Source organism: Podarcis muralis, chromosome 2 (genome assembly GCF_964188315.1).
Source record: "Podarcis muralis chromosome 2, rPodMur119.hap1.1, whole genome shotgun sequence".
NCBI lineage: Eukaryota > Metazoa > Chordata > Lepidosauria > Squamata > Lacertidae > Podarcis > Podarcis muralis.
Window position 1 is genome coordinate 80,245,303 of NC_135656.1, and position 27,671 is coordinate 80,272,973.

Below are 27,671 nucleotides of genomic sequence, written 5' to 3' on the forward strand. Positions count from 1 at the left end.
TCCCTGGCCTTCCATGCTGATGAGGCTGGAATAGCAAAAGCCACGAGAGGCATGCAGTGGCAGCAGAGCAGGACAGCTGATGGGAAGCTGGTCTTCTGCAGCTCACCTGGGCTGCACTCCAACTGCTTGCTCCACCCACTTGCCTCCATACCTGGGCCACCCGCCTGCTTCTCTATTGTGAACAGCAGTGTGATAACACTCTATAACCATTTTATTATACACTAAGAGAACTGACCTGAACAGATGGAATTGCTTTACCGGTCAGGGCTTGTTTGGTGTGGGATTCTTTGAAACGATCTGGGGTCGCCAGCTGGCTAGCGGCAGAGGAGGAGTTAGGTGCTACTGGCGCTTTATTTGCCGACTGCTGCATAACATCATGTTGTGGGGTCAGCCTGAGTTTTTGAAGGAGATCCGTATTTGGATGCGGCATGTTCGAAGCGCTTTCTGTACTGGTTGCAGCCAAAGATGTTAAGAATTGGTTCTGACTGGGAGTGATGTTCTGCGGACCGTGGTTCATATCAGACGGCTGCTGATTCACAAGCGGAGACATTTGCTTGGCAGCCTGCTGCATAACTTGCAGCATGTTATTGTTTGTGCTGCCGCTCTGAAGCATTTGCACACAGGGAGCTTCTGTGGCCAGAGTGGAATTAAGGTTAGGGCTTAGCTGTACGGCATAGTTTGGAGCTTTATTCACTTCAGGTTGTGGGGCAGAAGGTGAGGCAATCAGTAAGGGCGGCATACACTCCTGTGGCAATAAGGTACAAGAATTACTTTTGAAGCTTGAGCCATCCAGTTTCCCCAGAGGCTGATGGATCACTGTCGACTGCTCAAATGAAAAAGGAAGGAGCAAATTGTGCTCTCTGCATGAGGGGTCAGGCTTCTTGGTTCTCTCTGGATTAGAGTAGGGAACTGTACTGTGTTCCTTTGGAAATGAAGTTCCAAATAACTCTTCCACTGTTAGGTGTTTTGGTATGGATGAGCACGGCTAGAAACAGAGAAAAAAAGAACGAGCAGAAGCTCAGCTTAAAATGTATGCAAAGACAAGTCTCCAGTAAATTAGTGGTAGTGTGCAGAATTTAAAAGAGAACAGCTTGCTAAAAGTTATAGAGCCATGCAAAAAACACATTACGGGCCATAGGTTTTATCAACAATATTTTTATACTTATGTGGCACAATATGCTTGTATATCACGGTGAAACAATACATGCTAACAACCAATTCTTGGAATCCCAATTGAAAGAGTTTGTTTTCCTACTGCTTTTCATTGTCCTTAAAATTGCAAAGCATTTTAATTTGCAAATACCTTTAAGGGGAGAATATTTATCAGGTGACTTAAAAAAATGATGGAGCCGTAAGCACACTTGCCCCAAGAAGCTATTTATTTTCATACTCCTTCACCCATTCTACACAAATATTGCCATCCTATCTCATGGCAGTCCAAATGATACTTCAAGGAATTATCAGTTTCGCCTCACAAATAAGTAGTTCATATTTGTAAAGATTGCAAACTATAATAGATAAGTACAAAAAAGGAGTTTAAAGTAGAAGTAAGCTCTGCACATGGGCATAGGAAGGAATGAGCTGCTAGAAGGCCAACAAAAGGGCACTGGGTTACTTTGCATGGCATGGTGTGTTACTGTACACAAGGCAGAGCTCCAGCAGGGAGGAGAAACGGGGTTGTGTGTTATTACTGCAAGGATTTATTTGCTCCCTGTGAACAGAAGCAAATATTCGTGGTGAGAAAATTAGCTCCCTGCCACTTTCAGAACTGCAAAACTCATTTATATATATAAAAAATTGGAAGCCGTTTCATAATACAATATAATAAAAGACAAATGAATCTAAACGAAAAGGAAAAAAAAATAGCAAAGTCCTCTCTCAAATAGATCTTAGCCCTTGTCTCACAGAGAATGGGGTTGACCCTTCCAGTTATCACCTGAGAGATTCCCTTTCTTCCCTTCCCTGCCTCTCACACAGGGCCCTTCACCAGCCAGCCATTACCTTCGATGTGTGTATAATCCCAATAATGGCCCAGAATAGAAGACACCAAAAAGGAAAGAAGGGAGGGAGGGAGGGAGGGAAGAGAATAATAAACGGAAAAAAGGTGGCAGAGAAAGAGAAATAAAAAGGATGGAAAAACTCCTGTGATCTAGAAGTGTAACATTTTAGAATCTTACAGCACTGGTTCACTTTAATCTTCAATTCCATACTAATAATTGGGACTATGCACCCCAAACCCCATTAAGAGCCAAAAAGGCAGATAAGACTACTTCTGATCAAATGCATCAATTTAAAAATTGAAACATCCAACATCCAAAATTCTCCTTGTAGATCTGTCAAAAACCCTCAGTGGCTTCAGTAAGACAAAATGGCCCTAAAACCCCATTTCTAGAAGGAGACTCTCCAAGATTAAATTGTGCACCACTTCTTTTCCTCCATTAGATGGCACTATTAGCAGGCACAAGACCTACAAGACCTGCTCATCTTATTTCTTGCAACCAGTTTTCTGTATTAGTATACAGTATCTTTCTTGGCTATCTGTCTCACTTCTTAGCCAAAGCTCCTGTTTAGTTGACTGATAAGCTTTAAGATGTCCGACGAGGGCCAAAAGCTGGCCTAGGTGGTCAGACCTCCCTACTGTTGCTGTAAAAGCAAGCTACAGAAGGGGCAGAATCCAATGGGCGCTGCCCCATGTTTAGACATACAACAGAGTCATGAATGCTGCACTCATGGTTCTCACATTCTTCTTTCTAAGCTTAAAGCACCATGGAAAAGAAAAGTTCCCGTCTAGCCTGTTTCTCTTGTGTTAGGAACTCTTGTTGTTTTTAAAGCAGCAGGGGAAGCTTGAGATCACGCCACCTGATCTCAAATATAATATGTGATAGTTACAGATAGGTAGCCGTGTTGGTCTGCCATAGTCAAAACAAAAAAATTCCTTCCAGTAGCACCTTAAAGACCAACTAAGTTAGTTCTTAGAAGTGTGCATAATATGTGATAGTTCAGCAGGTATCGTTCAACACAGCGTTCATCCATACAGTGGTACCTCGGGTTAAGTATTTAATTCGTTCTGGAGGTCTGTTCTTAACCTGAAACTGTTCTTAACCTGAAGCACCACTTTAGCTAATGGGGCCTCCTGCTGCCACTGCACCTCCAGAGCACGATTTCTGTTCTCATCCTGAAGCAAAGTTCTTAACCTGAGGTACTATTTCTGGGTTAGTGGAGTCTGTCACCTGAAGCGTATGTAACCTGAGGTACCACTGTACCTTTAAAATGAAGACAACAGGGGTTGTTTCCAATGCTGTCCCTTCTGTACACAAAAGGCTCTTTGATCCAGCAGAAGAGGGAGGGGGTTGGGGTTTTTTGTTTGTTTTGTTTTTGGCAAATTGCCTCTTTCTTCTGCCGTCTTCCAAGTTGTTCTGGAGGGTCTCCAGAGGGAAGGGGGAAATCAGTGAAAATTATTTCCCACCCCCTTCTGTTTATGGAAGCCTCTGCTGGATCCAAACAGCTGCCTATGAACAGCACTGAATGCAATCTACAGAACACCATGTTCCAGTAAGAAGGACCTATAAACTCATAATGGTTGTTACCAACTGGTGGCTCTGCACTAGTGTTAAGCACTTCCACTTGCACAAAACATGGCTCCCAATTTTACTGATCTCTCCTACCCAGGACAAGTCCCCTATGCCCCTCAAAAGCTTTTCCTGAGAGCCAGAGGATCCTCTGAAACACTATGGGATATAGCACAGAGGGCGTCAATTGTTGGGGGGAATTGGTGAAAATGGGGTGCCTTGGCTCACAATACTACCATTGGATACAACCAGTGCTTTTTTTCTTTCAAAATGTTAAGGAGTGCTCTCATTTTGACTCAAGAAAAACACCATTTTATAGTTTAAATCAGGAAGAATAAATATAGTAAATGGATAAAAGGACAAAGATTCACAAAATATTTAGGGGTATGCGACCCCCTGCGTCCCCCCAGAAAAAAAGCACTGGATACAACCCCATGATCCAATTATTATAAAGGTAACAAAACAGTGCAGTAGTGTCACAGTGCTTTAAAATGAACATACATGGTCTTGCATTTGTAACATTGATGATCCATGCTCTGAAATCTCTGTATTTTCCGTCTTTGTGGGATGTGCACTTGGTTGTGTCCAACAAATGAGGTCACTCTTCTGATTCTAGAAAATAAAATGCATTATTGTTTTTAATTCCCACTCAGACGTGTTCATTTTTCGCACCCCTCTATAAACCTCCCAGGAAGATCTCTGCCTTGCCTGCTCTTCTTCTCTCTGCACTTTTATGCTTTTCACAACATACTATCTATTCAATATTGTGGTTATCACACTGCACAATCATATGATAGTTCTGCCAGTGTCATGAGAAGGCACGACTTGATCAGAAGCTGATTAAACATTATGGCCAGTATCACCCAGCTTCAACCCAAACAGTTCTCCCAGCCGTTGTCAGCTAGACAAGAATGCATGACTCAGGCCATTTGGTTACCCAAATGAATGGAGAAGATACAGAATGTCTAGGCAACAGAGTTTTAAAACATCTCTTACAGCTATACAACCGGGTGCACGTCCTCTAAAAGGGTAGATGTGCTTACACTTGTGAAAATACACACCAAGGTGTACACAGAACAATTATAAAATTAGCTAGGACAGTCGTGAGTCCAGCATGTTTCCAGGCATTAGGCAAATGTACTAACAGCACTAAAATAAAGTGATGATTCAGCTTCATGGTTCAAGAGACCTGCCAGTTTAAATCTTTTGAGTGTGCCATTTATGATGCAGTCAACAGAGCCGAAGTTGACAGTCTTTGCTGCTGTTGGAGAAAAAATTCAGTCGATATATTACCTTACGCAAAGTTTTTCCCCAAGTACAAGCTTCAAGCTTCATGAGCTGACCATCAACACAAGGAAGTTAAGCCGACTGTAGCAAGCTGCAAACATGGTCAGCAATGGAAACCTGCCACATCACTACAACTTTGCATAAATATGTAAAGATGTACTTTATCTTACAGATTTAAAATTCACAACATAGATTGACAATACCCCGTCTGCCGTGTCTGTTTCTCCCCGCCCCCCAATTTCCTGCACTTTTAGTGTGGTTAACATTTTGGTAAGGAATTTAAGCCCATTTTCATTGTTTATAAATACAATCCCAAAATATCATTGCTTGTTTAAGGCCAGGTTACAAAAAAGTGTTATAATCTTTCTGAAGCGGGAGGGGAAAAGTTAGCTATTTAAAAAAAAGAATCTACCCACTAACCAAACTCATTCATTTTCACATACCGACTGGATGCAGAGAATACATGAAAGATTAAGCTGATTTAGAATCCTATATTAAATCACTCAGGCAGTTACAAAGCTCTTTTCTCACTCCTGGCTACCCATTCTCATGCCGACTCTCTGCCCACCACATGTGGGCTGCACAGCAGGATTATTTTATGATCCATCTGGACTGTACTAGGCAGATTTTTCTATAAAATGCAAATTCATCTATAATTATTATAGACTCAAGATAATTGGCAAGGAATTAGTAAGAGGAATGACATAAAAACATACACATGCTTGAAAAAACATGCAATTAAAAAAATAAGGAGCAATAATGTGTAAGTCACATGACACAGCAACAGAAAGAACCCACAACTAAACAACATAAAACACTAATTCAATTTATACCAGGAGTTTATTTCTAAAGCTTCTCTCTCATTTCTTTCATTAAACAGGTACTTTACAGAGCTGCATATTTAGAAGCATCACCTCTGAAAACCAAACTGGATAGCTGTGGTTTAGGGCACATTTCAATAGCTGGAGGAGTTATGCAAAGTATGCGCAAGAATGTGGAGTCGGAGTCCCTGCCTCCCACAGATGGAAGAGGCAGCATTATAATGAATTCAACCTGCCCTGAGTGTACAGAATGGTGTATACATTAAATCAAGTGATTCAATTCAACCTGTCCAAGCTATTCATATTAGACCCCAAGAGAAAAGAGGGCATGCAGATTTAGACAGAAAGTTAGCTTACAATGACGTTTACAAGACAGACAAGTAGACATATTTTCCAGAATAGTTCACATGATTAAGGTTGCCAAATTATTTCTGGGCTTCTCCTTTGTCTTTAACAGCATGGAAAGCAGAAAATTAGGAGGTGAAGGTTTTCTTTATTCCATTATGTAGATACAGAAATAATGTTAATGTCTCAATGTTGTTGAATTGTGTTGAGAAATCCCATGAACAGCGTTGCGGCCACAAAACATTCCACACATGAAGAGGGGAAGGGGGGGAGTATTTTCAATGACTTCTCCTTCCTTCCGTCGCTCCCTGAGAGGTATACTGTAGCACTAGGGGACCCTTCAGAAAAGTGTGGCAGGTGGTGAATAAGGCTTCATGGGGAAATTGCCATAAGTCATCTTCTCATCCATGACTGGGAACCCCTGGTGGATCCAGGCCTCTTTCAAAAAATGGAAGGAGATACTCTGGACCCAACTAATTGAAACTGCTCCTTTTCTTAATTCATTCTACTCCACCACCTTAAAAAAATCAAAATCAAGGAGTACTTGCTAATTCTCTTCTCTCTTATTACCTCTAGTCCTACCTGATTCATTTAACATGACAAGATGGGTGGGGGCTTGAAGTAGATGAGGCGTACACAGTGCACACGTTTCTGAAGGACTGGACACCCCACCACAGGCGAGTTGGAGGGATGGTGGGGAGACTGCCATAGTTAATAGAACCTAGGCAGTAATGGATGTGTGGTTGCAATACAATTAAGAAGACACAGGGTGAGCTAGACAACTATACATTATCTAGATAGATTACTACTGAAGGTGAGGGTTGGGAAGGCATTAAACGAAGAAATTTAAACTGATCAGATGTAAAATACTAAGGCAAAACCATATTTGCATGTTTAACTCACATAACCCCCTTCTCCCAAATAAAACAGAAGCTTGGGGGAGAAATCTCTCTCTCTCTCTCTCATTGTTTCTCCTTATAGGTTTTCAGTCAACACTGTCAGAGCCAAGACAGATTATGTCGCCATTATTTTATAAACCATGACAGGCTACTGTTTTCGTTTTTAAAAGGTACAGCAACTTATTCTAGCTGGGATAAACACCAATGTGTCTAAAATTGGTATTCCAGGATAGATGAAAGCCCTTAGCCATTTGCTTCATGATTCAACATGCCCTGAGGCATTGTAATATTGCCATGCACTGCCTATGATGATTCACTGCTCACTCTTTCTCCTTCAGCAAGTTCGGGTAAGGAGAAAGAAAACAGACTGTATTATAGTACTGAAGACTGTAAGGAAAGTTTCTAGTGTGAAGTTGTGCTAGGGGGATACTAAAATACAGGCAACTTTGTTGTTGCCCACTTTTCCTGGACTGTTGGTAATATAATCAAGTTTGCACAGAAGGAACATGAACCTTCAGTAATAGTAAGCAACACCTCCATTGACATTTATCTCAGCTTCCAGAAAGGCAGCCATTTGAGATTGAAATTAAATTTCAAAAGCCTAATTATGTACAGTGACACACAAAAATTACATTAATGGAAATCCAGTTATTCTCAGAAAAACAAGGCAGGACAGCCCCATTTTGCCAGTGCCTACTGCTAGAAAAAGAAAAGAGAATGAATGGAAATAATTGAGGGATAACCATCCAACAGTTAGCAAAAAAAAGTACACCAAGTTTATTTTGGCTCCCACTAAAATATGTAATGCAAGTCTGACCTCTGATTTCTAATACAGATACTTTCCTTACCTGTTCATATTCAACCTTAGCTTTGCTAAGCATCTCTAGGATATCAGTGCATCCATTAATCCTGCTGACACTTCTTCTGTCCTGGAACAGCAGCTGGGATCTCTGAGCTTCCTCTTGCACTACTCTATGATAGAGGAGGGGGAAAACAGCATATGATTAGATTTTATTAAAAATGTACAGCAAAACACACCATTCATATTTTCATATGTTTCATATTTTGAACAGAATACATGCTTCATGAATTCTGTGCACATCTTAACCCCAACAGAGCTATACATTCTAAACCTGAATTTTATAATTTCAATTCATTGCTGGTTTCTACTTCCCAAAACTGGCAGGGTTTTGTACAGTGGTTATGTACAGCATTTAGATAACCTAACAGTAAAGCCATGTAAATGGGAGCAAGTAATACAGTAAACCAACACCTGTGATTCCACTGGCTATGACCAAGTTAGGCCATTCTCAAGGGAGTAGAAGGAGTAAATGTACTTTCTAAAAAAAAAACAAGCAGATCACTTACACAAACAAAAAGCTTTCGCGCATTTGAAGGAATTTTGAATTTGGGCTACTTGTAAATATGCTCAGTCACCAAGACTTTTCATGTGAACATTTCCCACTTTTGTAGACATGTACAATATATACAGTGTGAAATACAGCAGCAGCCCATCAAAAAACAACACCAGGAGATTCCTCTATAAAATCCTTTATTAGCCACTACTCCAAAAATGTTTTATTGCCAACCAATAGAGCCCAGTTTATAATGACATTTTTTGGCACAAATTATCACAGGAAGCTCTAAGTGCATTATGGGAATAGCCTGATTCTCATCAGCTGGATGGTGTGTTTGTGTGCAAAATTCTGCATAAGAAAGAATAAGATTAGAGGGAAAGAAATACAAATGATATAGTCTAGTCACTGAGAGGTATGTCTGATCCCTTCATGGCCTATTTTCAAGTGCACACTTACAGACTATTTTATTTCAACTTGCATTTTTAGTCAGAGCCTTTTAAAGGTTTGTTTTGCTTCTGTTTTGCAATATACTGTGCTAGCTTTTAAGATTTCAGTTGATTATATTGTCACATTTATTTTGTTTTAAATGTAACTTTCAGTGTACATATGCGTAGAAAGATGGGATATCAAGTGTGTGTGTGTGTGTGTGTGTGTGTGTGTGTGTGTGTGTGTGTTTTAAAGGAGACTATTATTTTACCATAACCTCTCTCACTGGTCCAGAGCAGGAACATTGCTAGAAATTTAAAGGATCAGGGCACAAGCCCACGACCCAAATATGCATTCCATAGGAGCCATCTCCAGGGGGCCGTGGGCACCCACAGTAATGACTTGTGGAGGCTGAGCCACCACAAAGTCAATGAGAAAAGCCAGCAGGCAGCAGCGGTGCTGCCTCTGAGAGAGAAACAGTTCAGTTCCCTCCTCGCAGCCAGTGAGCAGGCCATCCTTTTCCAGGGCATGGGGCTTGGATGTGGAGGCAGGCTCTCTCCACCTCCTAGTCTGAGCCTCTCCCCACAGAAAACAGTGCACCGCTAGCTGCGGAGAGGAGGAATAAGAGGAGCCACCACCGCCGCAACATGGACATGTGATGTCACACACACACGCCTGCATGTAGTGTGTGTGACGTAGCATGCCCATGTTGCAGCGGCAGGCACCCACAACCCCGAGGACGAGATGGCATCCCTGATGCATAATATTTGGAGATGCTAATTTACAAACATAGATGCCTCTCAGCAGCTGAGCCCACAACTGCACTATACATTTTATATAGTATCGTACCACATAGTCATGGCTTCCCCCTAAAGGATCCTGGGAACCATAGCAGGGTAGCAATCACTCCCTCTTTCCAGGGAACTTTGGGAATTGTAGCTGAGTAATGGAAAATAGAAGTCTCCTAACAAATCTCTGCACCCTTAACTACAGTCCTCAGGATTCTTGAGGGAACTCATGGCTATTTAAATTGGTATGATTATGCTTTAAAAATATATAATGCAGATGTGGCTTAAGATGATGGGTGGCTGGGTATCAACACCACTCTGCTTCAGAGGGCATCCAATCACCCTATAAAAAAAGCTTCCCTCAACAAAGCTTTTAAAATGGGAGGGAAAGGGGCAGGAGATCTAGGCTCTGGCTCAGAATAGCCAGTGCTTGGTCCCTACTTGGGAGCCTGCTAAAAACTTAATGGTCCACTTTCCTGAAACAGGTTAGATCAAAGCCACCTGAATTAACACACAGTAACCTTCAATGAGATGGAGTAGTGGTTGGTTGTTGTTTTTAATCTAGTCTCCTGCAGTGAGAGTAGATTTGATTATTAAGAACAGGAAATGCCATGTCAAAAGCATCAGGCTATATTACAGGCAGCTGATGGGAAAGCCAAAAGGTGATATCACAACAATCACAGAATATGTCAATCACGCCATATCTTCTCTTCATGAAAGGATGCTAGGGCAAGTTAACTCCCAATAGCTTACTCCATCATTACATTAATGTTTCCCCAGTCTAGAATGAAAAACTCACAGAAACAGAAGATCATAAATACCAATAAATTCCCTGGAGAGGGTTGAGAGTGGTCCGTTCTCTGAGCTCTAAAGTATTTGCTGATGCAGCTATTTGATGCCAAATAAGTGTGGTTTGTCCTCCAAGACATGACATTACTATAGGTAATATAGAGGGCATGCTGAGCACACGCTGCGATAAAGCCACCAAATTACCCAACAAGAAGAGAGGCAAACCTTCGCAAATTGGCACAGACAATCTTAATTTGCATGATTCAGATCTGAGAATTTGGATTCTGTATCACTGGATCAATGCAGATGTAATGCTCCTAACATTGTAACCACGGTTAAAAAACTGGTAGCCATGGGATCGTGTGCTACTTGGTATAAATCCCCCTCTCTCCAGCACAAATCTAATCCCCACTCTTATCCATTGGTTTGACCAGAATTTGAACCCAGCATCGGGTTGCAGAATCAGGAGTGTTACGTACAGGGATCTACTGCAACTCCTCACTCATTTTGAGCAACGGATCGCACCCGTTCAATAATTCTGTTACTTTACAATTATAAAAATGAACCAGTTTATGATAAATTCTTGACCAAAGAATTCTCCTGCTGGACCTGGCCCAGGGCCTATCAAGTTCAGTATTCTGTTTTCACAGTGGCTAAACAGGTGTCTACAGAAAGCCCACAAGCAGGACACAGGGGCAACAGTGCTCTCTTGACTGTGATCCCCAGCAATAGGATTTGTCTAGTCTGAATCTGTATTGAATTGTTTTATTCACTTGCTGTTTGCCATCCTAGGCTTCTTTCGGAAGAAATGGGGGAGGGGAAAGTTAATTAAACAAATTAATCCATCCATCAAATAAACTAGTATTCAGAGGCATGTAGTGTCTGATACTGGAGGTACCAGGGCTATCTGATATAGCATTATCCTCCAGATATTTTGACTTCTGTTCTGCTCATGTATAAACTTTAAGAGAGCTCATATCACATTGCCTGGGTGCTAAGACATAGTTTGGCTTAGCATTGCATGCAAACAGGGAAAGTAAATGGCCTTTACTCTAAGCACAAAATTAAGCAGCACATTACAAACTAAGTTAACATGAATTTTTACTGACGGCACAAATATTGGCAAAGATACATGGTTTTATAGGAAATGCTATAAAATGCAAACTAGAAATAACACAAAGTTGTTGTAAAAAATGAGATACTTACTTTGCCATGAGTTTTGCTATTCGGTGACAGTCATTCTTGTCATAGAACCAGATACTGTAAATTGACACTTGAGGAAGGTATTTTAAAAAAGACAGTTAATATATTATTATTATTATTATTATTATTATTATTATTATTATTATTATTAAATCATTTTTATTACAGAATATCTTCAAATAGAAAACAGCAGGATGCATAGATTACAAATTCTGTACTTAAAATGATTTATGCACATATGAGCAGTACTACTGGGTAATTTCAAATATTCATGGAAACAGGAGCAGCAAATAATAAAACAGATGTTAGGTTATGGTATTACACTTGCTAGTGAACAATTTAATATGTACAACCATATTGAAAACAAACATCTTGTTCCCAGGCAAGAGCTTTAATCTTAGGCAAAAAAAAAGGTTACATGTAAAAAGCTCCCGATCTGACAGGTTAAATTATAGGCAGGTCAGATAAAATGAGCACTTAAGACTAGTGCAGAACCCAAAGTGCAGTGCAAATCAACATAACATTCAGCCCAGTTATATGTGTATGATAATTATGAACCATTCACTTAGAAGTCAGTAGCAGCTTAAATTAGACTTTGGATTTAACATTATACAGTTAACTGGATGTACCAGTAAGTCCCATTTAGTTCAGTGGGACTTACTTCTGAGTAAGTATGTGTATGCTTGTTGCTTGTACCATTAAAATGATATGAAGTTAACAACATTAACTCAAAAGAAGAAGAAGAAGAAGAGGAGGAGGAGGAGTTTGGACTTGATATCCCGCCTTTCACTCCCCTTAAGGAGTCTCAAAGTGGCTAACATTCTCCTTTCCCTTCCTCCCCCACAACAAACACTCTGTGAGGTGAATGGGGCTGAGAGACTTCAGAGAAGTGTGACTGGCCCAAGGTCACCCAGCAGCTGCATGTGGAGGAGCGGGGAAGCGAACCCAGTTCACCAGATTACGAGTCCACCACTCTTAACCACTACACCACACTGGCAAAGAGAATTCTGTATAAGCGATAAATACATTTAAAAATGTATATTTCACTTTCTGCCCTGGGAGTGAAAAAGAAAAGGTCTAAACTAAAGGAACCAGAAATTTGTCAGACTGCATGAGTCTTTCCTTTTCCTTCACTCTGTACTTCTAGCCTTTCATCTGACACGCATATACAGAGTCCTTTCTGTGTCACCTTCCTGGCTATCAACCTTCATTCTATTCTTGCAAAGTAGTAAAAAGGATCTAGCAAGAAGGAAACTCAAGGTCAGGAGGCAAGGCAGCCGGAGGAAGAGAGACAAAGTAAGTAACGGGCTAAATAACAGAGTCCCAAGAGAGGATGGGTAAAGGAAGCAAAGGATATGAAGCAGAATAAACAAAGGAAAAGGCACTCTTAAGAAAACCATCGCATGGGAACAGGAAGAAGAGTAGCTCTGCTTCTGGGGTAGAGACAAAAGGAAGACGCAGGATGAGTGAAGCCCAGTTTAGTAATCTGATTTGAAATAACTGTGGACTCTAAAAAAGATATTATATACTACAGATAATAGAACAGGGATTGGGAACTGGATCAAGCTAGCAGGCCCTTAATTACATGGAACAGGAAACTTGTGGCCAGGTCTCAGTGTTAAGAGATTCTGGCCCAATTCACACAAAACACTAAACCATACTTAACAAAAATTGGGATTCAGTAAGGGACAAATTCTTAAATAAAAATTCGGAGATGTGATTCCATTCAGCGTGGTGAAATATTAAATCTTTGAAAGCAGGTGACTATTGCAATGCAAAACTATCTTTTAAGGAAACTGGTTCATAGCTGTGTCCTAAACATCAAAAAAATAATAATACTCAGTTCGAAAGTACTTCTGAACCCACTGCTGTCGCTTTAGGTTCAGGTGGCCTCAGTGGGACAGAGTGCCTTCTATCAGCTTTGGCTGGTGGCCCAACCGCACCCCTATCTGGATATGCCCAGCTTATGTCATCTAGGCTCTGGTAACCTCTAGGTTAGATTACTGCAACACAATTATATAGGTAAGTCTGTCTTTCAAGACAGTTTGGAAAGTTCAGCTGCTGCAGAGTTCAATGGCCAGGTTGCTCACTGGTGCAAGACAGTTTGAGCATATTACACCAATCCTGGTCCAACTGCACTGGCTGCCAATCAGTTTCCTGGCCCAGTTCAAAGTGATGGTTTTCACCTATAAATCTTTGAATGGCTCAGGACCACCATCTCATATGAAGCCCTTCTTCATGTGGCTCCTCCACGAGAAGTCCAGAAGGTGGGAACATGAAAATGGGCCTTTTCTGTGGTGGCTTGTTGTTACATATCATGAGGCGCCAGGCAAAAACATTCCCCTTATCCCAGGCCTTTGGCTAATTAAACAATCTCTGGCATTTTAAAGCATGTGGGGTGGGTGGGTACAGCACTGTTTTTGTTTGTTATTACGGTATGTACTATTGGAAACTGCCCTGTGAGGAGGGCAGTATATAAATTTAATAAATCATAATAATACAGTGGTACCTTGGTTTAAGAACAGTCCTGTTTATGAACGATTCGGTTTACGAACTCTGCAAAACCAAAGTAGTGTCCTGGTTTGCGAACTTTACCTCGGTCTAAAAACGGAATCCGAAGGGTGGAAGGGCACCGGTGGGCGGGAGGCCTAATTAGGGAAAGTGAGCCTCAGTTTTAAGAATGGTTTCGGGTTAAGAACAGACTTCCGGAACAGATTAAGTTCATAAACCAAGGTACCACTGTAAATACAAGCGACATCTTCTCACAAACATTTTCTAACTCAAGGGAAAACTTGTAAGACCAATAATATGAGCTGAATTCATTGCAAAGTAGCAACAACTACCAACTGTAATATAACTTATAAAAGACAGGGTGTAACAATTCAAGGTTTTAAAGCATGGATAGGCAAACTAAGGCCCAGGGGCCGGGGCCGGTCCAATCGCCTTCTAAATCCGGCCTGCGGATGGTCTGGGAACCAGCGTGTTTTTACATGAGTAGAATGTATCCTTTTATTTAAAATGCATCTCTGGGTTATTTGTGGGGCATAGGAATTCATTCATTCCCCCCCCCAAAAAAACCCATATATAGTCCGGCCTCCCACAAGGTCTGAGGGACAGTGGCCCTGCTGAAAATGTTTGCTGACCTCTGTTAAAGGTTATGCTAAGGAAGGAAGCAAGGAAGGAAGGAAGGAAGGAAGGAAGGAAGGAAGGAGAGTCTTTGATTTAATCTGGAGTCATTAGCACGGTGAAACAAAACATATGTCTAAGAGGATATCAAAGCCAAGTACTAATGGATTTGTCCTAAACAAAGCTAGCTATCGAAGACAGAAAAGAGATAACTGCTTTGCAACAGAACACAGAACAAGAAAGTGACTGCTGTTTAACACATTAGCTCATTGCGCCACACTATTCTACATGTTTGGCTGCCCTCAACTTAAACTCCATTATAAACACCCTAAATGCAATTTTACCATTACTCTCTACAGAAATAGCAACAGCAGTCCCACTCCTTATCTTTCTTGAGAAGGCAGAGTTAAAGCAGTTACTAAAGATCCATTCCCCTTCCCTGATCAAACACATGTCACTCTGACAACACTGCTGATATCCACATGTGGCTGGTCTTCAACTTTCTGGACCCACTTTGATATTTTTACAGCAACGAAATAAGACTGCCTGGCTACGGAGCAATCTGTTGTTACCACCAAGGTAACAGAGTTTCAAGTACGTCCTTCTGGAATTATATCTCTGCTGCTGCATTTCAACTGGACATACAGAGCTCAAAAAAGAAGAAAAGGGACAAGTGCAGGCAATATCTTCATTTGAGAATTCAGAGTTGTATACCACCACCTATCTTTTAATATTAGCATGGAATTTCGTTCTCTACATCAAGACAGTGACATTAGATACAAAGGAAGAATTGTGAGTGAAACTGATTTGGAGGCATACTTCTTTAAGACCTTTAGAGGTAAGTTCAAAATTGTTGATTTAAAAACCAAACAAACCCAAGGTTCTGAAATTTTTGATCACAATTGTATCTATGAATTTATTAAGTCGTTGATGCTTAGATTTTAAGCCCTTTATGGAGAAAGGCACAGTTAGCAACTCTGTAGGGCACTAGAAATGTTTTTACTTGCAGTCATATCCTTTTCGTCACTGAGTGCTTTATATTGCTTCCTGCATATTACTGATGTTACAAACATATTCAATACTGAATAATTAGCATAAGTGATGCTAGCTTTTTAAAAAGATTTAAAGAATAATCCAGCTGTTACTGTTATCAGGAAAAACACAATTTTTCCTAAAACAAATAGCTGGAGATCTGCATGCCTTGCTCCCTCAGCTAAAGATACTGTGGTCAAGAGAGGACAGTGATCCAGCAGAATTGCCAAACTGATTCAAAATATCCTGCTTTTTGAATTTCTCAGGTCCTTGCAAACATTACCTCTGGTGGCAAGAGAATGGTTATGTGACACGTGTTTGATCTCATAGCAAAGCCTTGAATGAAAGGAAATAGGGCTGTGCCAAACTAAAGTAATTAAATTATGATCTTTGGGGATAATTTGCTTGTGCCCATTTCCTATCTGGAATATGGTTTTAATGAAAGGTAGGACAGAAATGCTGAAAATAGCAAATACATGCTGTGCTGAATAAGGCCCATCCTGTTTGGCGCAATTTGCCTCCAGCTGGCTGGGGTGCCAACCCTAATTAGCTCTGAGCAGTGGTGACTTGGAGAAGGGCCACAATGCATGCTCAAATCTAGTATGGCCTCCCCACTGCATGCTGCTTCCCAAGACTTTTTACTTCACCCCCCTAACCAAGCATCTGCCCATCCCTGCTAGCCTTTGATATTACCCTACCTCAACACATCAGTTAAGAACCATTATTTGCTACTAGTCCATCAATTGGAATTATGGAGACAGGTGTTCAAGGACACAAAAAGACCAGAGAGGTGTCAAAACAGAAAGACAGAAGACTATATAACACACTGAATTAACACTGTTTATGGATGGAACACAGCTGGAAGAGTGGCACCCCAGAAACTGAACTGGTGTTTAGAGTCTAACTAGCTACTGTCATGTCACACGTATATTACTTTAAGGGCAGAAGTGGTCCAGGGCAGTTCAAAAAGTGGGGTCTCCTAAATAACAACATTATTCCAAGTTCATACTCACAGTTAGCATTTCTGTACAGAAGAAAGGGCTCGTGTAGTTGAAACTCCAAGTCTTTGTTTACAGGCTCAACCAAGTTGTGCATATTCAGTCGATTCACAATTGTGAAGCCATGGTAAGGTGACGCAGACCTGTTATTTCAAGAGAATAACAAAACAACTGTGTAAATCAGTGGTGGCCGAACTTGGCCCTCCAGCTGTTTTGGGACTACAATTCCCATCATCCCTGACCACTGGTCCTGTTAGCTAGGGATGATGAGAGTTGTAGTCCAAAAACAGCTGGAGGGCCAAGTTTGGCCACCATTGGTGTAAATGCATAACATGGATATCCAGAGGAAAAAACTATTAAATATATTTATTTATGAATAACAACCTGCTTTCAGGAAAATAATCAATAGCAATGATGGTGATGAAATGTATCCAACGCTATCACTCAAATGATGGTGAAGCAGAATGGGGGAGGGTTTCAGCTCTTTGGAGAACTTTTTTAAAATTTAATAATTTTTATACCACTTTACAAGAAAAATTCTTTGCAGAAAGGGGGCTCCAGTGGGCAGGTAGAACCCTCCTGGTTCTGTTGACAGAAGCTTTTCCATCAGCAATTACTCCTTTGGGAATACCCAAATGACTTTAGTAAAATCAAAATGCCATGCAAGCTTGCTATTTGAAACACAAGGTGTTTCACAAGCATAAGGAATTCTGGGAGTGGTACTGTTCTGTGAACTATTGTTCAATGGCTAATTGGAGATATTATTCAAGAGCTAAGACAAAAGTTCATGCAAGAAGAATAGCACTCCTCCTAAATCAGACAACATACATGTGCTTGTGGAAGAGGCCAAGCTCACAGATTGGCACCTTTGGATCTAACCAGATGAATTGTTGTATTTCTGTATCTGACTATCAAAAAGATAGCAATGATTACTCTAATTAGTCTAATTAGCAATATTGTAACTAAAACTAGGGGAGGGGAAGAAGAGATGCACAATCTTTTTTTAAAAGAAAGAAAGAAAAGAAAACTGATTTTCAAGGCTACTCCAAAGAGGATTAAATTCATTCTTCTCCTTCATTTAAAATTATATAGCAAGTTTCACATGCCATGAAAAAACACCGAAGGATATTTAGGTATGCTTACAACCTTGTATGCAAAACTTTTAGAGCAGAATGCTAACATTTCAGGTTATCAATAGCAATTCAGAGAGAGGGAGTGGGAAACATAACTTGTAGAGGCACACTTAAATCCAATTCTCAAACTTTTCATAAATGCTAATTCATGCCAAAAAACAAACAAAAAACAGAACAGTGCAAGTATAGAGTCACCCCCACCCCGAAATACACTTCAGAAAGCACTTCAGGATCAAAAGTATCAAATATACCAAAAATAGCTATAAAGTATGTATTTTCAATGATGAGCTATTTTCTAGGAAAAAAACGTTATTGCAAACATACCCTTTCTTATATAAATAAAAAGTATATCTGTGTTAAGAACAGCTGTGTTTGAAACCAAATTAAATAACAATAAATTAAATATTTATTGGGAATGCAAGAGAAAAACAACACAAACTGCATTCTAGCACACTGCTAAGCATGCTATCCCATAAAGTTAACAGGCCTAAAGTGTCATTGGGCTGTGTCTGAGAAACATAAGAGGTCACTTTAATACATACTTTCTTCTTAATTTTCTACATCTATTATAACAGATGGACTAACAGCCTGAGTTAGCATGTCAAAAATAATTAAAATTCAACTGAAGTCATGATTACAGCAGTAAAGGTCTGGAAATAGCATGTGTAGAAAGCCCAAAGGCATTACAACAGTGTAAACAAGAAGAGTGACATTTTTGGTTTTGACTTATTTTATCTAGATCTCTAAAAAGGTTTTGGAGAAAACTGATCATATTGATATTTTTCTTGCTGCCCAAAATAAAATAAATGGTTCACAAGAACAGTTTTAAAAGCACTGCTAGCATTAAAGCATTACTGAGAAGACTGTTATTAAAGAGTTATTTTTTAATCCTTAACTTTATACATGTACACAAGCAGAAGGAAATCAGAACAGCACAATCCTAACCATGTCTCCTCAGAAGTAAGTCCTTTTGAATGCAATGTGGATTACTTCCAGGTTAGTAGGGTTAGGACTGCTGCCTTAAGTACCAGGAAATAGGCCTGGAAGCCTACATTAAACTGTACAGACCACAAAGCACCCATCTCATCTTCTACGGATAACTGAGCGGGTCAGAAAAGGACTCTCATGTTCTGCACCCTCCAAGTTATATGTAAGGACAATACCAACTAGGGTCCTTAGAGATGTCCAGTATGCATGATAAGAGGGGTGAGAGTGGCAAGTTCAAGAACGGAAACAGAGAGTTAAAGACCCTCAGCCAACAGACAGAGTAGTTAAAAAGCATGCATATTCAGTTGTAACCTGACACTCCATCTGTAACAGTCAACCATTAGAATGAAGCACACAGCATACCTATGTTACAGGCCTAAGTAAACCCAAAGATTAAATTGCTTTGGTGATGAAGACATTTTCTATTCTCATCACCCACAGATTGCAACAATCTGCTGACCACAAGTGTCCACTACCTTGTAAAGTGATTCTCCGTGCCACCTTCAAGCACCAACTCATCCTCTAAATATTTCCAGCAGTTAAAGCTGGCCTCCTCCCTCAAAAAACTCCTACAGCTCTGTTTCAAGATTATACCCTCTATTTACCATATATTTAAAATACTCCCTTTAACCTCAAACTCTAGTGTCACACTAAACTATTTCGTATAATGATGATACACAGCAACTACTATTCTGCTAAACAGCTTTTCTATGGCCATTCTTTCAAGTCAGTTTAGTTTCAGTAAGTCAAAATAAAAAGGAAGGAAGGAAGGAAGGAAGGAAGGAAGGGGAGAATATTACATAAGTGTCGCCAGTTACTTACTGTTAATACCAATCCTCTACATCCCCTCTACCATAGGTCTGAAGATACTATGGGAAACTCTCACAGTTATACACTTCCCCTCTTCATTGCAAATTCAATGCTTACTAAAATCAGTCAGGGGGAAAGATACATTACCACTGGCAGAGACTGCCACCTGGAGAGGCAGCTAAGAACATAAAATGGTCCATCTAGTCCAGCATCCTGTTTTTACAGTGGCCAACCAGATGCCTATATGAGAAGTGCAAAAGCAGAACCTGAAATGGACTAGGTTACCTCCCCTTGGGCCCAGTTCTGCATGGGAACCACTAGGGGTCAACCACTAACATCCATGGAAAGAGTAGCTGAACATTTTTGATGTAATTAAAAATATTAAATCATTATTATTTATATTTATTTGTTACTGATTACAAACATGTCTCTAAGCAGCTAACAGTTATAAAAGCATATATAATGCAAAATATAAAATACATAAAAGAGAATCTTAATAAACCAGAAATGCCCATCTTGCAGCAACATTAAAATCCTAGCCCACCTTATTAAATATGAAGACCAAATCTTAACCACATATCACTAGATCATTGTCTTACAACAACCGCAATAACAAAAACTTACGTTATTGTCTGTTTTGCCATTATTTACAGAAAGAGTGCACAGACTTGAGGGAGCCATTTCATTTTTTTAACTAGGAGCCTGGTGCAAAAGGCATACAGTTAACATTCTGAGCCCAGGAATTTGTTATGAGTAGCAGAACTGGACTGGACTAGATGAGCCTCAGGGATCCCCTCAAACTCTACAATTCCAGGAACTGAACTCATAAGGCTTCCACACAAAATTCCTCTCCTGGGTATTCCCACTTTTGTCCATCTCGACAGTATAAGTTAGTGGGAGAGCTGTTTTGTTGCTGTCACTGTTAATCAGCTGGGGAGTCAGAAATCCTTGCCAATCTGCTTCAAATTGTTAAGAGGTGTACAGTGGAACCTCGTGTAACTGATGGGATCCGTTCCGGAGGCCCATCCGTAACACAGAACTGATGCAAGCTGAAGCGCCGCGTCTGCACAGGCGCGCAATTTAGCACTTCCGCGCATGCGCGAGCGGCAAAACCCAGAAGTAACCCGTTCTGGTACTTCCGGGTTGCCGCAGGATGCAAGACGAACACATGCAACCTGAAGCGGACACAACATGATATGACTGTACCAGAAGATCCTAATCTACCTCCTGCATGCCTGTAATTTACAGTGCACAATACACATCATATCCAGATTATGTCCTTCCTTGTGGAACTTACAATCTAATTATTATTGTACATTCTACAGGAGCGCCTGTATTATGAAACTAACAAGTTTCATAAATAAGAAGAATTTTGACTGTGGGGGAAACAAATGGTAGAGAGGGAAAGCAGAAGCAAGAAACGTGAGGGCTCAAAAAACCAAGTACATATTAAGGTTGCCTTTTACTTGGGGATAAGGACTAAACAAGTTAAGCCAAAGGCTTCACAGGAAAGGCGCATCATGATGAAGGATTTGAAGGGAGACAGTGCTCTGGGCATAGGCACCAGCAAGGAATATATAGAATGGAACTGAAGGGATAAATTTTGAAGAACAAAAAGGCACAGGCATGTATATAATGGAAAACAAGGGTAAAAAGAAAGGATGTTGCACAAAGAGTAAAAGGTAACAAGAATTTTGTGGCAGATGCTGAAATGAAGCCAATGGAAAGCTTTACTGAGTTATAAAGCTTTCCACACTGAAGGCATATGCCACAAGCCATGTCCTGTGAGAATTTGGCTAAACTGGCTGTGGTTATCCAGGAAAGATTTATCTGGTTCACAGGGGGGGGGAACCAGTGAAATTTGAAAGAGGTAAATTTAGTGTGAAAACAGTTACTAGGAAAGTATTTTCTTTATTTATTTAAGCATACTATAGCCATTTCAAATGTGTACAGTACTAGTTACCCCTTCTTAAGAAGGATATCCAAGAATTGGGGCAGGTGCAGAAATACCATTTAATGTGACCAAGGAACAGGAAGGTTCTTCCTTACAAACACCAGAATTTGAAGCATATTTGTTTACATAAAAGATATGGCAAATTTTTAATAATATCATATATAGGGTTGTTAACACCAGCACAACACCGTAGCATGTAAGCTTTCCTGAAAACCTTGTTTATCAAAAGAAAGCCCAAATTTGTTTTTTTAGAACTGCAGGTAGGGGAAAATAGGCCTGCTCTATTTGAACAGCAAATAGTTTTGCAATTCATAGTGTTGAAAGCAAAACTGACTCTAGAATAAGATTGATATACACTTACCTTTTATATACAAATAAAGTACCTTCAATGTCAGTCTTCTCCTATAACAAACAATAAGAAATTGTAGCAATAAATTAATTTAAGCATTACAGCCCCTGCTTTATTTATTTTCTTACATTTATATCCCATCTTTTTTCCACCATGGAACCCAAGGTGGTGAATTTGTGGTTTCTAAACAATCGCTGACCAGAACTGCTTGTTTTCAGCTCAAGTGCCTTCAGCTCATTCCCTGAGCTTTACATTTAACATAAAATTATAACTATAGCACTTAATGGATCCTAGTTATTTTCATGGTTAAGAATACAACTGTTATGGCTGAATTCTAAGACTCGCTGTGCTGTCAAGAAGATGGCTGAGTTGTACATACTAACATCTGCTCCAACATAATGAAAACAAACCCTGAAATTATGCTAGAGGTCTAGAAAAATACATTAATACCAATGTTTATACATGGTGGCATTTAATATTGCTGTATATAATGTAAGGTGACTCCAAGCAGGAAGGCACAGCATTCCATACAATATTTAGAACTTTAAAAAAATCTATGGTGGATTCGTTGGCATGGTTCAAATGGTAATGATAAATAAATAGGGTATTAAATTGCATGTACTTTTACATTTGATCTGTCATGCTAAATTCGTATTGAAAATCTGAAGTTAAATATTTGTTGTTTCTCCATGAATTCTGTGGGCAACTAGGGAGAGATAAAGTGAGCTATTAAATAGCATCACCTACACCACACAATGGGCAAATAAGATAAATCAGACAGTCAAAGTCACTGCAGAATTGCAGTCTGCAATTTTTTTTAAGCACATGAAGTTTTCCACATTACCATTCTGTTTTTGAGTCAGGGGTTGCCAAGATGATGCCCACAGACATATACATGCCTGCAGAGGTTTTCATTAGAGCCCATAGGGTCCCCTGCCTCTGATGAAATTAGTCTTGGAAGAATAATTGTAGCCAATAGACTAGGTTGTGCTATGTGTTATGCCCATAACAATTTATCTGGTAAGCAAATGTGCCCATGGACCCAAAGAGGCTGGTGACCTCTATTAAGAGCTATAGACTGTAATATATACTGAATATTAAAATGGTGTATATGTTTGCAAAACTAAGGTTTTTAAAGTTAATGGATGATTGACCACAGTAGTCTCTCAAGCATTACTCATTGCAGAGACAACTTGCATGGGAGAGATGAAGTGGCATGCAAGTTTCAAAATATGCTTGCAATAAGAAAAAGTACAAACAAAATCAAATCAAAATATGAGATCACTGGAGGCAAATCAGAACAACTCAGTAGAACAGAGTTTTTCAAACTGCAATGTGTAGGTGTGTAGTGCGAACACGCCCTGCGCTCCTCCCAGGGCTGCAAAGGGGTTAGTTTAACCTCTGGTTTGCTAGTAAAACTGAATTACTGTGTTGTGAAATGATGTCTAAAAATGATGTCACCAACATGAAAAGTTTGGGAAGTTCTGCAGTAGAAGACCAAAGGAAAGAGCGGTAACCCATTCCTTGGTAACATGTTACCACCATGTTACGTAGGCTCACTAAAGAGCAAAAACGATCAAGAGTGTGTGGTGCTATCTTGGAAGAGATTGCTTTAAAGACTGCGCACAACAGCAGAAAAGGCTCTTACCCACATATTCTCCATCCTAATATCTGAAGGCAGGAGGAGTGGGCAAGTTCAGATGAGAGGAGGTGGCCTTTAAATGGCTGATACCGACCCATTTAGGAAAAGAAGTTTCTGCTACCTCTGTCAGCGAGGCTCTCTTGGTAAATATAATGCAGTGCTTCTAATGAATCCCAAAACTTACTGTGCAGATAGTTCAGTGAACACAAAGGAATTTTTCATACACTAAAATTTTTCTCACATATACATGTTATTCCTAAATTTGCATGACTTGTTGAAATAGTGGAGAGGGTAACAGCTGTGTTTGTTTGTTATTGCAACCTATATGTTTGCACCACTAACCACCATGCAGAAATGTCCTGCAAGGGAAGGTGGGCAGCAGTAAAATTATTGCAAGCTATACCATAGCTCAGTTGTAGAACACATGTTTTGAATACAGAAGGCCCAGGGGTTCAATATCATCTCCAGGCAGGGCTAGGAAAGACTCCTGTCTGAGATCCTGGAGAGCCACTGCCAGTCAGTGTAAACTATACTGGCCTGTATCTGACTCAGTATAAAGCAGCTTCCTATACAGTGAGAACAGAGATGGCATATGCCACATTGCTCACTGAAAAAAGATGTAAATCAACTTCTGATTTGGTCCTAAGAAGGGTCCAAGCCTTGTCAATCCACATGGAACAGGTCATGAATTCTGGATGACAATGACCTAAAATCCTGTTTGGGTACAGTTGTGTGCAATTAAAAATGTATAAACATTCCCTAGAAAGGACGAGTACTTTCCACCTTGCAATCTCTTTCATGTCTAAGTAAGAAGCTGAGTGCAACTGCAGAGTCTTCACCAGTCCAGTAATGCCCCCTTTAAAACAGAGATGGGGAACTTGTGACTTTCCAGCAGTTGGGTGGGTTACAACTCCCATTAGCCCTGACCACTGAACATGCCAGCTGGGACTGATGGAAGTTGGGAGTCCAACAGCATCTGGAGGTGCACAGGTTCCACACACCAGCTCTAAAATATGTGGTTAAGTAGGAAACAGTGTAGGTGGGAGCTCTGTTATTTATTTATTTATTTATTTATTTATTTAGCCTACCTTCCCCCAAGTAACTCAGAGGTCTTTCCACAACCACATGTTTTTTTTCCTAACAACAGCCCTATCACACAGATTAGACTGCAAAATGGTGATGGGTTGAAATCCACCTTCAAACAATCCTCAAGCTTTGTGGCTGAGTGGGGATCTGAACCTGTGTCTCCCTCATGCTAGTCTGAATCATAGTGATAATCAGATAATCTAAAAGAAAGCCTTGAACTTGGGCTGGCTCCGACCTATGAAGTAAAGGAGGAGAAATGTACACAAGCTGGAATCCTTCAGTTCTAGCTTTCATAATCCTGCACTATATAATTAGAACCTGTCGCTAAAACCTTGCTCTCTCACAAATATACACGCACACCAACAGATATGAGCCCTGTCAATATACACACACCAACAGTACATAAGCCATCATTCTCTGGATCCATAATTTCAACAACTAATGCAAATCTGAAGGCTGGCCAGGGATGCTATTTCATATTTTGGAGAGGAGGGGACAGCAAGATCCAGTAAGACCCATTCTAGGATGTGGGCATGGCTGAAAGCAGCATTTTAGGCATATGCAGTCTTCAGAATCTGTGGACCAGCAGCCAGCCACAAGGGCCTCCTAGGACTCAGAAAAAGCACCGACGGAAAGAAAAGTTCACTCCAGTACTAGTTCCTACCAGCCTCAACTGAGGCCGGCTAATTTGAAAGGGTGTGTTAGGCGCTAACTAATCCGCCCTGAATTTTGAGCCCAGCGAGTTAGTGGCAGGAGGAGGAGAAGAGCACGAGGAGGAGGAGAACCACGGAAAACCAAGGGAGGTGGGCGTGTTCCCCAAGCGCTTCGCCAACCGGACCGGACAGCCTCCTCTCTTCTCCCCCACCGAAAACATCCCTCTGCGGACAGTCGAGGATATATAGGAGGGGTGGGGAGGGAAAGCCGCACGTGCGCGCCCGCCCCCAACCCAACCCGCCCTCTTTCCTTGCGGGTGGCAGGCGCCAAGCGAAGGCGCTTTTGTGCGCCTCTTCCATCGGGACCTTCCTTCTCTGTGAGCCTTGGGACCCCGCGAGGAGACTTTGGAGGAGGGCGAGTGGGGTGGGGAGGCAGAGAGAAAAGGGATAACAGCCGGGGCTGAGAGGGGGGCGCAGCCTGGCCCCCCGCTCAGCGCCCCACTCACCCACTCGTTGGCCTTGGGGTTGAAGCGGTAAAGGGCCACCTGGCCGGTCACGTCGGCGATGCTGGTGATGTAGGGGTCGTTCTGCTTTAAGGCCGCCAGGCTCATGTCCTGCCCCGCTTTGCTCAGAGACTCCATCTTGGACCCGGGATCTCAGCCGCGGCGAGGGGGCGGGGGAAGGAAGGAAGGAAACAGCCAGCCAGCCAGCCGCGCGGAGGAGCCCTGTGCGCAGCGCTTCCTCATCCGCCGGCCGGAAACCGCTACCCTGCGCCTTCGGTTCCGTCGCTGCAGCGCGTAGGGTCACGGGGGTCCTACAGGGGTTCCTGAGGATGCTTAGCCTCTGGTCGCTCTGTCTTGTCCTCGTTTCTCCACACGCCCAGGCTTGGCCAGTTTCACAATCGAAATGCGTCGCCCGGCCCCCCACCCAGAAATAAAACCCAGCTATATAACCAAACCAGCTTCTGCAGAAATGCCAGGAGCTCAGAAACACATCAGAAGTAAAGGGAATCCGTTGCTTTCTCCTGCTGGAGCCCCTTCAAGCTGAAGATTCCATAAGTTATTGTTGGTTCTCAAATAGTTCCACGATTTTTGTATGTTTGGCGAAAACGTAACTACTGTACGTTTAAGAAAGCCCTGAATGTAATGACACCGTTTTATTATCAACTATTTAATTAAAAGCTAATCACAGATTCAGTATAGTAGTGGGGAGGTGGGAGGTGTGTAGAAAGAGGGGAAGGGAGGGGTTTTACGGTTTATCCAGATTTGGGCACCGGCACCTATTATTATTTTTTTATATATAAAGAAAGCACTGACTTCATGTAAATAGCTTTGTGAAAAGCAGCACTGCTTTACAAATCTCAGCGTTCTGGGATCATTGGAAGTTAGGATATTTTTGTTTTGCTTTGTTCTGCATTCCACTCTGCCAAATGAAGAACGTGAAGAACACCTCATTTATAAAAACACATAGGATAACAATGAATAATCTACCAAGTATAGCCATGTATAGCCTTAGGTTCAAACAGGAGGATAGCTACTAGTTTTTGTTTTACTTCCAAAACTGATAGCCATGCTCAATGTACAGCAAAGGTAATTTTACATTATGCAAATGTAATTTTACAAGTATGCAAATCCACCTTAAGTTGCTATTTCTCAACCTGACTTACCTCCTGGAATGTTTTGTGAGAATGGAATGTGGCTCTGAGCTCTGTGGAGGAAAAGTGGCATATACATGAAATAAAGCAGAATTTTCCAGCTGTTTTGTTCTACAGCTACCATCTGGTCCAACATGCATGGCTGTGCTGGCTGGGACTGATAAGGGTTGTAGGCCGAAACAGCTGGAGGACACCAGGTTGGCAAAGGCTACAGTAAAGCATGGGAGGAGCTTTCAAATCAAATATTTATTGTTATAGTCAATGACTACCATTAAACAAGCAAATTAAGAAGCACATAGATGTTTGTCCAGATGTGCATAGTTGGATATAATAAATAAAAGTAAAACAGAATAAAATAAAATGAACATAAAAAAATAAAGTTATGGTCACATAATGATCTCCAAAGAAGAAAATTACAAGATGTCTGGAGTGATTTCCTGATGGGGTTTGCTTGCTGCAGCTGAGTATTTGGCCACTGAGAGTGATAGATGTGTTTTATGATGATGATGATGATGATGATGATAATAATAATAATAATAATAATAATAATAATAATAATAATAATAATAATTTATTTATACCCCGCCCATCTGGCTGGGCTTCCCCAGCCACTCTGGGCGGCCTCCAAAATAATATTAAAATACTGTAATACATCAAACATTAAAAACTTCCCTAAACAGGGCTGCCTTCCGATGTCTTCTAAAAGTCTGGTAGTTGTTGTTCTCTTTGACATCTGGTGGGAGGGCGTTCCAAAGGGCGGAT

At 40.9% G+C, this 27,671-nt stretch overlaps 1 protein-coding gene across 3 annotated transcripts in view; it reads right to left on the bottom strand.

Annotated features, from left to right (window-relative positions):
- The window catches only part of DCP1A (decapping mRNA 1A), a 36,281-nt gene extending 10,334 nt beyond the window's left edge, over positions 1-25,947 (bottom strand). For all 3 annotated transcript variants that reach the window (XM_028719030.2, XM_028719029.2, XM_028719027.2), the window contains exons 1-7: positions 25,762-25,947; positions 21,887-21,927; positions 16,657-16,784; positions 11,489-11,555; positions 7,770-7,893; positions 4,071-4,181; positions 236-985 (exon numbers count right to left, since the gene is read on the bottom strand). In XM_028719030.2, coding sequence (XP_028574863.2) covers positions 236-985; positions 4,071-4,181; positions 7,770-7,893; positions 11,489-11,555; positions 16,657-16,784; positions 21,887-21,927; positions 25,762-25,896 — 1,356 coding nt within the window. In that variant the 5' untranslated portion in view covers positions 25,897-25,947. The remainder of the gene's footprint in view (positions 1-235; positions 986-4,070; positions 4,182-7,769; positions 7,894-11,488; positions 11,556-16,656; positions 16,785-21,886; positions 21,928-25,761) is intronic.
- Positions 25,948-27,671: the final 1,724 nt, after the last annotated feature.